Source organism: Girardinichthys multiradiatus, chromosome 8, assembly GCF_021462225.1.
Source record: "Girardinichthys multiradiatus isolate DD_20200921_A chromosome 8, DD_fGirMul_XY1, whole genome shotgun sequence".
NCBI lineage: Eukaryota > Metazoa > Chordata > Actinopteri > Cyprinodontiformes > Goodeidae > Girardinichthys > Girardinichthys multiradiatus.
The window spans coordinates 2410975-2423591 of NC_061801.1; the positions used below are offsets into that span (position 1 = coordinate 2410975).

Genomic DNA, 12617 nt, shown 5'->3' on the forward strand with positions numbered 1-12617 from the left:
GTACTTAATTTGCATTTTATTGCATGACAGTATTTGATACATCAGAAAAACTAAGCTTAATATTTGGTACAAAAACCTTTGTTTGCAACTATCAGATGTTCCCTGTAGTTCTTGACGAGGTTTGCAAACACTGCAACATGGATTTTGGACCACATGGATTTGTGGTAATCTTCATACAGATCTTCTCCAGATCCTTCAGGGATCAGGGCTATCTGGGCAATATGAACTTTCAGCTCCTTCCAAAGATTTTCGATGGGGTTCAGGTCTGGAGACCGGCTAGGCCACTCCAGGACCTTGAGATGTTTCTTACGGAGCCACTACTCAGTTTCCCTGGCTGTGTGCTTCGGGTCGTTGTCATTCTGAAAGACCCAGCCACAACCCATCTTCAATGCCCTTAGTGCCGGAAGGAGGTTGTTGGCTAAGATTCATAGCGTTGTAGTGTGTTACTAATGGTCTTCTTTGAGACTGTGGTGCCAGTTCTCTTCAGGTCATTGACTAGGTCCTGCTGTGTAGCTCTGGGCTGATCCCTAACCTTCCTCATGATCATTGATGCCCCACAAGATGAGATCTTGCATGGAGTCCCAGACCGAGGAAGATTGACTGTCATCTTGAACTTCTTCCATTTTCTTATAATTACTCCAACAGTTGTTGTCTTCTCACCAAGCTGTTTGGCTATTTTCCTGTAGTCCATCCCAGCCTTGTGCAGGTCTACTATTTTATCCCTGATGTCCTTACACAACTCTCTGGTCTTGGTCATTGTGGAGAGGTTGGAGTTTGTTTGATTGAGTGTGTGGACAGGTGTCTTTTATACAGACCTGTCTCAGGTTCAGTGGGTCCTGGGTTCCTCCTGCTACACAGTAATGTGTAACTGTACAATTGTAACTTTTTCAAAGATATTCAAATTTCTTTAAGCTGTACTTGTATACATTATACACTACATCCAAGTATTTTCAAGCCAAATCAAAAAAGTTGATTCAGCAAATCTGTAATAGGAAGTAATTAATACAAGTGCTGAGCTCAGATTTTTGACTAGCTGATAGCGGGTAAAACACATGGTGATATCTGTGCTTCAAATAAAGCTAATAACTGTAAAAACAGGTACGGACACAATGTGTCAAATTGTCACAAGTAGTTTTTTTTTTTTTTTAGGAAATATTCCAGACTAAATAGAGTTTATCATGTTAGGAAATATTTTTACCCTGACATGATTTCACTCTGGCCATTGTCATTAGTACTTGAGACACCAAAACAATAAAAATAATTTTCTTTCCCGCTCTACTTAATTCTGAATAGTTTGATAAAAAGTATCAAAAGCATTATTTGAACACAGAAGCATGTGTAAACCTAACATTTGACAGTTGGTACAGCTCAAAACAAAAGCAAATTATTCACAACAGATTCATACAGTATTGTGGCACCAGTAGAGATAATCCTGGATACCATTTAATTACTGAGAAACAGAAAAGGAGCACTGATCATTACAGCTAACAAACATACACATTTTCATCTTTCAAACGAGTTACAGCAATAATCAACACAAAGTTTTCCAAGCTCCAACATGTTTGACTTTTTAAACACTGCAATAATGGAATTGTGCTACATAAAATAAATCATTTTATTCACATGAACTTTGAAAGGATGAAGTGTACAAAATGATGTAATCAGATTGTCTGTGGATCTTATTCATCTGTTATTAGACATGACAGATTTTGGCACTTCATAACTGGCTGCCCCTAAAGTTTTAGATACTCTTGGTTAACAGTACTTACTAATGTTGAGAGGCTTAGACCAGGGGGGAGCTAATCCCGGTTCTAGCTTTGCTGAGAGTAGGGGAGGTTTAGAATGGCAATCAGAGGCATACTTTACTTTTAGCAATGCTAGAAGTTATTTGTCCCTTGCTATAGGTTTCAAAAATAGCATGCGTTTCATATGAGCTTTGAAGTGCCTGTCTGCCATGGCTTTCACTAAAGAGGCCCAGAAAAAAAAAGAAAGAATCTGTACAACACAAACTTTCTCTACGTTCGTAAAATGCTCCTTGCTGACACAACTATGAACATGTTTAAAGAATAAGAAACAGAAAAACACAGTGTTCATGTTTGCAGAGAACTTTGACACACTCTCAGATGTCTCGACTGTAAGCCAGAGTTGAAGGGTCGTTGCACTTTAAGAGAATGTTGGATTTTTTCTAACATTGCAACATCTTTGGGAAGCAGCACTACTTGAGAACAGCAATAGGACATTTTCTCGTTTTTCCCATACTTTAATAGATCCTCTGTGCATGCACTCGGCTGGGGTCCATAGAAGCACCATTATTACATAGCACCATTTTTCATAGTCATCCTTTTACAATAGCACCCAACCACTAGCATGCATACACTCTAAAATCATGTTCTTAGATATCCTTCTATAAATGTAGCATTGCTTAAAATGTCACAAGGCAAGTAATGACTATTCATACAGTACTTTACACGTAAATTTGAAATGAATACAGTACACATTAAAGAAAGTGCTAGAGTACATTTCCTTGTTTCAGAAGTCTTAGTTTACAGGACTACAGAACACACCAGTGTACATTTATCTAAATGTATACCTTTTCATCTTATTTGTTTCAGTTGATTTTTTTAAGGAAACCAAACATCTATATCTTTAAATTTTCCAGTTTACCACCAAAGGCATAATACAACAAAACAAGCAGAAAGTCTTCTTCAGTACGCCTACATTCACATCACTCTACCTGCACAACCGCACATGAACACAAACACTTTGTCAGGTTGAAGTTTTTTTCTGGGAAATTTTCATTCTAGATGTGACAAATATATATATGAGAACTCGGATATTGATGAGAACTCTTTTCCTTTTGCCTTTGGCTATTTTTAAAATGTTTCAGCCTCCTAAAAGTAAAGAACAAAAGAATCAAAGCAAGCAGAGATGCATTTAGAAAGAGGTTTAAGGTGTCACAACTAGAAACAGCATATCTGTGGTTCAGGGTCCAAAATCCACTTTTAGTCCACCAAAAAGATCAGCACCAGTGGTTTTGCATGGACCTTTTTTAATCAGCAGAAACAATATAGAATTTGACTTCCTAGTACTTACACTGTTGTTATTTATTTAGACAGATGACAAGAACAAGTTCCAATGTTTAAAATATGAATAATGATTGTAAAAGCTGACAATATAACTGACAGTGACTGTTTGGGAAACTAATATTAGTTTATACAGTATCATGACTTAAAACGGTGTTACATATTTAGGTTAGGGGTTCTTGTTTGGTCAGTTTAATCAAATATTTAAATTTAGGTAAAGGCATCCTATCAGAACCCAAAGAACTGGATCAGAGTATCCTTACCTCTGTCAAACAACCCAGGCCAGCCTTCTGTAACCATGCATAGCAATGACTCTTGGCTGCTAATAACTCTGGCTGCAAGAACACTGGTCTAATGTTGTAGGGATGCAGTGACCCAGGTATAAAACAATCACAGTGGGGGACCTGTCCAGGTCACTCAAATCCTTATAGTTGCTCATTTTTTCTGCTTCCAACATTTCCAAAGACACAATGTGCCCTTGTATGTCCCCCTAAATACTTCAAGCCACAGAAGGGTTCCATCCACAATGATCACCACTTTCCACTTTACCGGTCAGGGGTCATAATGTCATGGCTGTAAAAGATGGGCTCCTTTTATTTTAATTCTAAAGTCCCTTAAGCTCTAGCTGATAATGTGTATTATGTATTAAATACAAACATGCATCTATATATTTTAAGTCCAGGCAGTGGCGGATCTTGAAAAATTTACATGCAGGAGAAAAGGAGGCGCAAAAGGTCTAGACAGGTTGGCAATGCTGGCCCTCTTCATTGAAGTTCATTGATCTAAAAAAATATATAGTGACAATTAGAATGATCTAATACAGTTTCACTGCATTTCTGCATTGTAGAATTAGCTTTTATTATAACATAAATTGACTACATATATAAAGCCTGGATTATCTAACTTCGTAACACACATGTAGACTTGTGCAGATATGTTATTCATTTAAACATCTAATATCTATGCGCTGGAATTTATACCCAGCATATATCCATACCAGGTGGTCCAGCTGGATAGGCTGGATTCCCTGACTCTGTTCCTTCCTCATCTCCTTCATCAGTTTCCTCTGCATTGTCTTCTTTCTCTCTGACTCTGAAATCTTCTCACCTTCACCACTTTCAGTGGCCTCCTTTACCTGTGACCCTCCTTGTCTCTCCATCCTTCTTTCTTCCCCAAATCTCACATTCTCTTCTTCTTTCTCATCCCTCATTATTTGCCAAAGAAACTGGAAATCTCTCCACTTTAAATTTCCTTTTTCATTGTGATCTGCAATGTGCAAGCATTAATATTTAAGAAAAGCCCATTTATTACCACAAGAAGTCTACAATATGAAACCAGAAATGATCACATTGACACAGGTCGCACCAGCATTGATATTTAAAAATCTTATTCTCATGGCGGCCAATTAATTATTTTCCCAATCTGACCGAAATGATGTAACGTGGTTTAATTGTGCCTCATTACCGTAATATTGATCATATAGAGCCATCAGTCAAACTACAGCCCTTAAAACAATCAAATGCAAAAAATGTTTTCATAGATAAACTTTTCATTAACTGTTATCATGCTCATTGTAAGCTAAACTTACAAGGGAAATATGCTAACATTCTTAGAAATCACACGAGTGAGTCATTGTCATCAAATGATTAATAAACATATTACACAGTCAACGTCGGTCACTTCAGCTGACATTTTATTCATTGCAAACTTAAGTTGCCTTTACGGTTGTGTTAAAACATCACCTGGACAAACTGACTTTAGCTGCAGAAACTTGAACAGCTCAGTTGCTCCCCTCTGCTGGGCTGCAGAAAGAACGCCTCCTTAATGTGCCTGAGAGACACGCAAGTGCGGCTGCGGGGCGGTAGGCAGACAGTTTTTAATGCAGGGCCGTAACTAAGTAAGTTACGTAAGTTTTTCAGCGACCTCAGATTATATCTATACTTATATATGTTTGGTAAATTAATGTTTAATTTGAAGACTGTAAGAGGCTTTTGGACAAACAAGCGATTAGTAATTACAAGTATTTTAAGTACAGAACAACAGGGTGCAGTTGCCCCCCTTGCCCCCCTTTAGATTCACCCCTGAGTCCAGACTGCCACCTAAATGAAGCAGTAAAAATAAAGAAGCAGACCATTATGGGATTTTTTAGAGCAGCTTATAGACGCTGTGATCAATGATTGTCATTTTATACTAAAATCAGAAATATGAATGCAAGAAATCATTTCAACAAAAGTCCAGGTTTTGTATAAAGTGCTCTCTGTAGCAATTGTTTTACCAAATCGATGACCATCCTGCCTTTACAAGACTTTAATACTGTGCGTTTCCCTTTTCCTTGGAAGTCAGATTTTCCATGTTCCCAGTTGGAAAAATAACAACGCTTGCAGAGCAACCCAGAGTGCAGAATCCAATGTGGCTATTCGTATATAAAATGTAGTGAAAGTTTCCGATGTACACATACATATTATGGGCCTGTATTACGGGTGTGACTCCGACGATATACTCCCTATACTAAATCTTAGTTTAGACAAGAACTTATTTGGGAAAATTAGTCTCTAATTTCTAAAATAAATTGTGCTTTGAATTATACATAGTATTTTGTTTATTCATTTATATATATGTTATCTCTCTCTATATATAAAAAAATGAAAACATGTCACTGACTTAAAGTTAACAGTCTTCACCAGACTCTCCTATAACCACAGCAAACATAAATTAACTCTTAGTTTTTATTGACTGAAGGCGTCAACAAGAACAAGACCAATAAAAACATCATCATCTCTAAAATGAAAAGCCCAACTAAGACACCAGTTTGTTGGCTATGCCAGACTGAGCTACATCAACAGACCTTTTGCTCAGTAGACATTTTGACTGGTCCAAACAGGTGAGCCAAAATGTTAACAGTAACTGTGTTCCTTCCGCCCAACTGGTTCCAGAGCAAAATCACTGCCAGTGCTTGCATAGTACCAGTTCTTGTTTCCATCAATGAGATCTCCGACACTAACTCCAAAAACTGCTGGGCCAGAGGAAAGGAGACTTTTTTCAGGAACGTGGGTGGGTTTGTGGAGACCAACAAGCTAATAAAATGATGTTTAAAACTCCTACGTTTATTCTGCTGTGGACCTGTTTCATTTAAGCCCCAAACAATTAAACACTGACCTTCAACTATAAAAATACTTGGATTAGCCTGGAACAGCACACAAGCTCAGTGTCTCTTCTCTCTTCAACCTCTGCCTACAAGAAGTGAAATTAGGCCAATGTCCTGCACAGAGCTATTTAGCAGTCACATTTTTAACACCATTTTGCCCTCCATTCAGGAACATTGTTGGGTTTTAATTACTATTCCCAGCTCCCATTGATAAATTGGGGTTAAAATGTCCTGCGTAAATTCTGTTTGTATTGTTGCATCTAAATATCAATCATTTTCCAAATGTCTGCCAGGACTGTTAGTGCATTCCACCCATCTTTGCAGGGTCACAGAGGCGCTGGTACCCTTCTCCAGAGGTCATTGGGGGAGAGGCAGGATGCACCCTGAACAGGTCCCATATTTACAGTACTCTGCAGTCAGAATTTCCATTTTCAGAGCTGGAAAGAAAATCAACTGGAGAGACCCAAAGTCAGAATGCTAATCTTTTCAAAGATCACAGATTCCACAAAATCCAACTGTGGAATAAACATTTATCGGAAGAGTTGTTTTCAGTGACATAATGACATTGTTCTGATGCGGCTCTCTTTCTACCAGTCAAGTTCTTTGCTGCGTTTTTATAGCACCCGTTAAGAACTGGCTCAAGCTCCAGCCCTGGTTTACTGCTGAAACCAGTTAGGTGAAAAAAAAAACCCTACAAGTGCTTTAATAACACAACAGCAAGAAAGACTACACAGAAAAGTTTAACCTAGTCCACTAGATGAAAAAGAGCTTGATGTTATGACAAAACCACTTTCATTTTTCCTTCTGCAAAACATCACTCACCTCATTTTACACCCGTTTAAAGGCTTAATATAAACAGTGACTCAGCCAATCACATGGCAGCAACTCATAGCATTTAGATGGTGTTAAGTTGACTTGAAGTCAAAACAAGCATCAGAATGGGGAAGAAAAGAGACGTAAGTGACATGGTTGTCGGTGCCCCACGGGCTGGTCTGAGCATTTCAGAAATGCCTTAGCTACTGGGATTTTCCATATAACCATCCGCTGGATTTACATTGAACCATCAGAAAAAGAAGAAATATTCAGTGAGCAGCAGTAGTGTACATGAAATGCCTTCTTGATGTCAGATTAGAATGGATAGATTAGTTTTATGATGACAGAAAAGCGACAGCAGCTTAAATCACCACTCGTTACATCCAAAGTATGTAGAATACTATTTCTGAAATAACAAGACTTGAAGCAGATAGGCTGCAGCAGCAGAAGACCACACCAGGTGCCACTCCAGTCAGCTAAGAACAGGAAACTGAAGTTACAATTCTCACAGGCTTACCAAAACTGGACAATAACAGGTTGGAAAAACATTGCTTGGTCAGATTAGTCTGGATTTCACCTGCTACCTTCAGATGGTAGGGTTAAAAGTTGACATAAATGCCTGATCCAGCCTGCCTGGTATTAACAGTTCAGGCTGGAGGATTCATGGTATGGTGAATATTTTTTCAGACCTATAAAGTCTATATATATAGCTGCTTATGTTGCATCTTTCTTTTGAAATTTCATCTCTTTTCAGAACATTTTTATTTTTAAAGATACATTTTTTGAACATAATGATCCACATTCAACACATTTTTAAGTAATTCATTTTTGTTTGAGAGCTTTAGGCTTCAAGGCAAAAAAGTGTCTCAGATACTAATATATGAATTTGGCTTTGCTCAGTAACACAGAGTTCGATCAGACAAGTATCATCCAAAGACAACACTGGACCAGTTCCTGACATGTGCTCTATAAACTTCCAGCAGGAAAACTACTCAGGCATCGGTTTTAGATTAGTTGTGCCTCAATTGCACACTGCTGGTGCTTTCAGCAACACCTGCAGTGATGATTTGGCCCATTAAAAACCACTCTGGACAGTTGAGAGTACAGTTTCCTTTCTTTTATCATGACGATGAGCAGCAAGTCTATCCACCAATATATTTTGCATGTAGCAAGGTATCATATCTGGTCAGTTTTTCTGCCCATGTTAGATTGGTCTGCAGGTCTGCATTGCTACAAAAGTTGTCTCTAAACTGACCAAGCGCTAACATCTACAGTCAGACCTGCTAACATCTACTGTGCCTGTGTGCCATATTACGATAAATGACAAACTGCCTGTGCACATAGCAGCAAGGGACTGAGTCTACATGCACACAAGAATCGTTGTATAATGGGACTGTTGCGGTTACTTAATGTTGAAAACTTAATTCTGCTTTCCGTAATCTAGATAACACACCCTGCAGTACTTTAATAGTAATGAAGATACTGAAGAGGGTAAAGACCTGATCACAGTTTTCACTGATAACGTTTCATAAGAATACTAGAACCTGAATATGATCTAAGGAGAAACAAGGTCAAATCCAGGATTCTGTTGTGCATGTGGACACTTCATGCTAGGCTGAAACATAAGTAAACTGAAGGACTACAGTCTACATCAGAAAACAAGTCACAACACCAGCATTACCATTTCACCAGCAGCATGCATCGGTGCACGAATGTTTCTCTTCCCAAAGGTTATTGGGGGCAATTATAAATATAGTATTCCACTGGGTCAACACCTACAGCTTACTACACCTTACATTTCCCTAAGTCAGTGAGGCTGCAAGCATTACCAGGTATTTATTGCACTTCTAGAACTACCGAAGGCCCTAACCATAAGGATAGCAAATTCTTTAGGCAGAGACCTCACCTCAACTTTCGCTTTGAGTTAAATATATATTTAAATGATATTTTGTCACTTTATACGGATGCTGTTGCAGTTTACAGTTCTCTGCACTTCTGCTTGACACATAGTTACAATGTTTAGGGGGCCAACATTAATAATGTTCAAGTCAAAACCTTATCTATTACCAGCAACATCACAGCACTGTTACTTGTTTTTTGATTAACAACCTATTGTGCAGAGAGTGCATTTTTACATTTTAAAGGCAAAGGTGGGTTAAAATGTCCACACAGGCCTGGGCTGCTCCTGGTTAAAGTGCATCAGCAGCACTGTAGATGAATCAGGTGTTGCTATAAGGCTATGAATGGATCACTTCTTGGCAGGGTAGATGTAAGAGTTTACCAGCCCTTGGCACATCAGCCCACTTGTTGTCAGAGTACATGGCATATGGAGAAGGTCGGGCCATGTCTCTGGAGGGGGCAGAGGTCAGTCCTCGTGCTCCACGCTGTCCTGTCGACCTTCTGTTCTCTTCTCCTTGTGGCACGAGAAGATCCTCCGCATCTCCTCCTCGTACCTTATGAAGTTCTCTCCGAACCGAGCCCAGGCTTTTAACGGGACCGTGATGGTGTTCCTGTACGGCTGGCGCACTTCGCTTATTTTTAGGAAAACCCCGTAGCGGTTCGAGCCCACATCAAAGTAAAAGCGTTTGTTGTCCACCCGGAAGGACGCCGCCTCCGGAAGCTCAGGGTTATCGACGCGACTCCTGGAGCCCACTCTACCGGGCTCGTTGTCCTCTTCATCCCCGTAGTCCTCGATAAGCTGGGACAGGGCGTCTCTGAACTCGATTAGCCCCTGGGCGGGCAGCACGATGGTCTGCTCGATACCCTGACCGTAGTAGCCCATGGTGCCGTGGCCTTTAATGACGGTCTGCCGTATGCGGAGAAACCTACCTCTCTGGTTCTCCTTGAGGTCCAGAAAGTACTTCCTGTTGTCTCTCTCAATGAATTCGCTCTTCAGAACACGATGGGCATGATCATTTGAGCCCACCGAGCCGGTGGGAGAGACATGCTGCTCCCGCGCTTTTCTGCGGGACTGTCCGTTGTTGCCGTGTTCTTCTGCCAGCTGGGGAGTCTGGGCCAGGCTCCCCCGCAGTCCGATTCGGGCGTAATAGTCGATGAAGTCTCCCAGGCAGTAGCGCAGAGCCGGAGCCATTGACATGGACAGGGTCAGCTTGCTCTTCCTGATGTTATCATGACGTCCTCTCCCGATCCATACCTCGGCTATTTTCAGGAAGCGACCGCGCACACTCTGCTTCACGTCCAGATAGAAGCGTTTCTTCTGGATGTCAACGCGTTTTGAGGCCAATTCCTGGATGTCATTTCCCTGCTGCGGTGCTCCAGTCTGGAGGTACTGCTGCGGATATGCATGTCTTGACAGAGAGTCGGACGGGATCTTATCCCTGCTTCTTTCCATTCCCCTGCAACAGCCATCAGCCATCATCATCATCATTTATATTCCAGTAGCAGCAGCCTGCTCAGGACAAGGCGGTATCTCCATTCCCAACATATACAGCTGACTGGAAGAGCACAGGTTCACCTGAAAATGGCTGCTTGCTTTAAAGCATCCAACTCATCTAGTTAGTGTCCAGGATAAACATCATGTATCCGGCCTCCTATGCGGACTGGTTCCATGTTTCACCAGCGGTTTGTGCCGCAGCCTCTCGTTAACTCGGGGAACCGGGAACAGCCGACCTGCTATACGGGAATGAACTCATTGAACCCGTTCATCCCCTCCCCGTCCTGAGAAGCCCTCCGTTAAAGAGACGCGACGTCAGCAGTGACTGAAGGCTGCACTCACTGCAGCTCTTCTCTCCACTGCCACGGATTTATGGCGGTGTATTGCGGGAACTACTGAGTCCTGCCCTCCATTCAGGCGAACAAGATGTCCCTGAAGGAGAACATTGAAGCAGGATGCAGCCAGGAAAAATTTTTTTGTTTTTCCCCTTTGCCACAAAAGGCATCATTCTTCGGTAAAATCGTCTCCAAACCTAACATTGATGCACCGAAACATTCCACACTCTTGCCTTTGCATATCAAATAAAGCAGATGGCAACATTATTTAAATCATAAGCATATATTTTAAAATAAATCTTGATTTTATTTACAGAAAATATGTGCAGTCATGCGTTTTGGTGCTTTGTAGTTGTTGCAGCTCCAGTTTATTGTGCAGAATTATTAAATGCAATGGGTCAAATGATCAGCGAGCTTCATTTCAGTATTATCACACCACCAGGACAGATGGAGCTGTGAGAGAGTCCACCTGAAATCACTATCAATCTAGACTGATGAAGAGGGCAGATGTTTAAAATGGTCTTGATATGTTTGCAGTGAAAAGAAGTGTTCAGACAACATTGCTTTCCATTAAACTGGGCTTATGTGAGGAAATTGCTTCTAAGAACATCTATTCCACTGCAGAGCTTGCTCATCATTAGCAGCAGGTTGATGTGAGTGCACCTGAATACAAAGAGTCTTGTCTTGGGCAACATCCTTGTTATATGAAGGGCAGTGAAATAGACAAATAGAAAGGATACATTGGAGTTCCCCAGGAAACAAGGATGACAGCAGAAACCTGCTGGAGGCTCAGTTCCTTATCCAATCAACATGTGGTGTTACGTCTCAACCAGGGGAGTGAGCTCACCCATAATTCTGCAATGAATAAACCAGGAAGTTCTTCCAACATTTCCAGTATAATTTGTTGATGATTGTTTTTCATTTTCTTGCATGACAGGATACTATGTCTCAAGGCAAATGTGTCTTAAAGATTGCCAACAAAATTACATAATTTGTTTAACTTCATATCACAGAAACAGCCATCATCTTCCACTGACCTGAAATCTGGCCAACAGGTCCAGGAAGGAAACCCAGACATCCGTTTACCCAGCCACACTCCTTGGCTCATTCTGGGGGATCCGAAGAGATTCCCAGGCCAGAAAGGATACTTTGTCCCTCCATTAAATTCTAGGTCTGCCCCTGGGTTCAATCCCAGTGAGAGGTGCCCAGGATACATCCTGATCAGGTGCCTGAACTGTCTCAGCTGACTCTTTTCGACAAGGAGATCTACTCCCAGCTCCCTCTGGATGACAAAGCTCCTCACTCTGTCTATAAGTATGAGCCCAGCCACCCTACACAGGAGGTTTATCTCTTTTCAGTCGCAATCCATATCTCAGGTCCCTAGGTGAAGGTCAGACAGTAAATGGAGATCTTTGCGTTGGCTAAGCCTTTTCTTCTCCACAGCCGATCTTAACATTCACATTACAGCAAACCAGGTTCCAATCCATTGAATTATCTCCTGTTCCTTAACTTCCAATACTCAGGAACAATATGCATCAAGATCTTAAACTTCTCTATTTGAAGCAGAGACTGACCCCTGACCTGGAGGGAACGGACAACACAGTGCAATGTCTGATTCTCACCATTCCTCTTTAACTTTATTTTTCTCTGTTGATGCTCTCAAATCAAGTTTTCCCTTAACTCCTGACCCATTTGTATATTTACCTTTATTCACATTACTATGGCAGAAGCACAAATATTGATCTAAATGTATACTGTTCTTTACATTATCAGTTACAAATTTCTTATTTTTTATATTTAACAACAGAAAATGTTCATTTATTACATCAAATAGCTTATGAGTCACG

At 40.7% G+C, this 12617-nt stretch overlaps 1 protein-coding gene across 4 annotated transcripts; it reads right to left on the minus strand.

The window, feature by feature from the left end:
• Positions 1-1406: 1406 nt before the first annotated feature.
• Positions 1407-11657, minus strand: purg (purine-rich element binding protein G). Of its 4 annotated transcripts, none has more exons than XM_047372589.1 (2): positions 9177-11657; positions 1407-3865 (listed from the first exon to the last, which is right to left on the minus strand). In XM_047372589.1, exon 1 carries the CDS (start codon positions 10427-10429, stop codon positions 9407-9409), a length of 1023 nt encoding a protein of 340 aa, XP_047228545.1. In that variant the 5' UTR covers positions 10430-11657; the 3' UTR covers positions 1407-3865; positions 9177-9406. The 4 variants fall into 4 exon arrangements, with proteins under 4 accessions (XP_047228545.1, XP_047228544.1, XP_047228543.1 ...); XM_047372588.1 differs by having other exon boundaries at positions 1407-4349; XM_047372587.1 differs by having other exon boundaries at positions 1407-4349; positions 4826-11657.
• Between the last annotated feature and the right edge of the window lie 960 nt (positions 11658-12617).

Coding starts and splice junctions, on each gene's coding strand:
- purg (XM_047372589.1), bottom strand. CDS start 10,429: ATGATGATGATGATGGCTGATGGCTGTTGCAGGGGAATGGAAAGAAGC.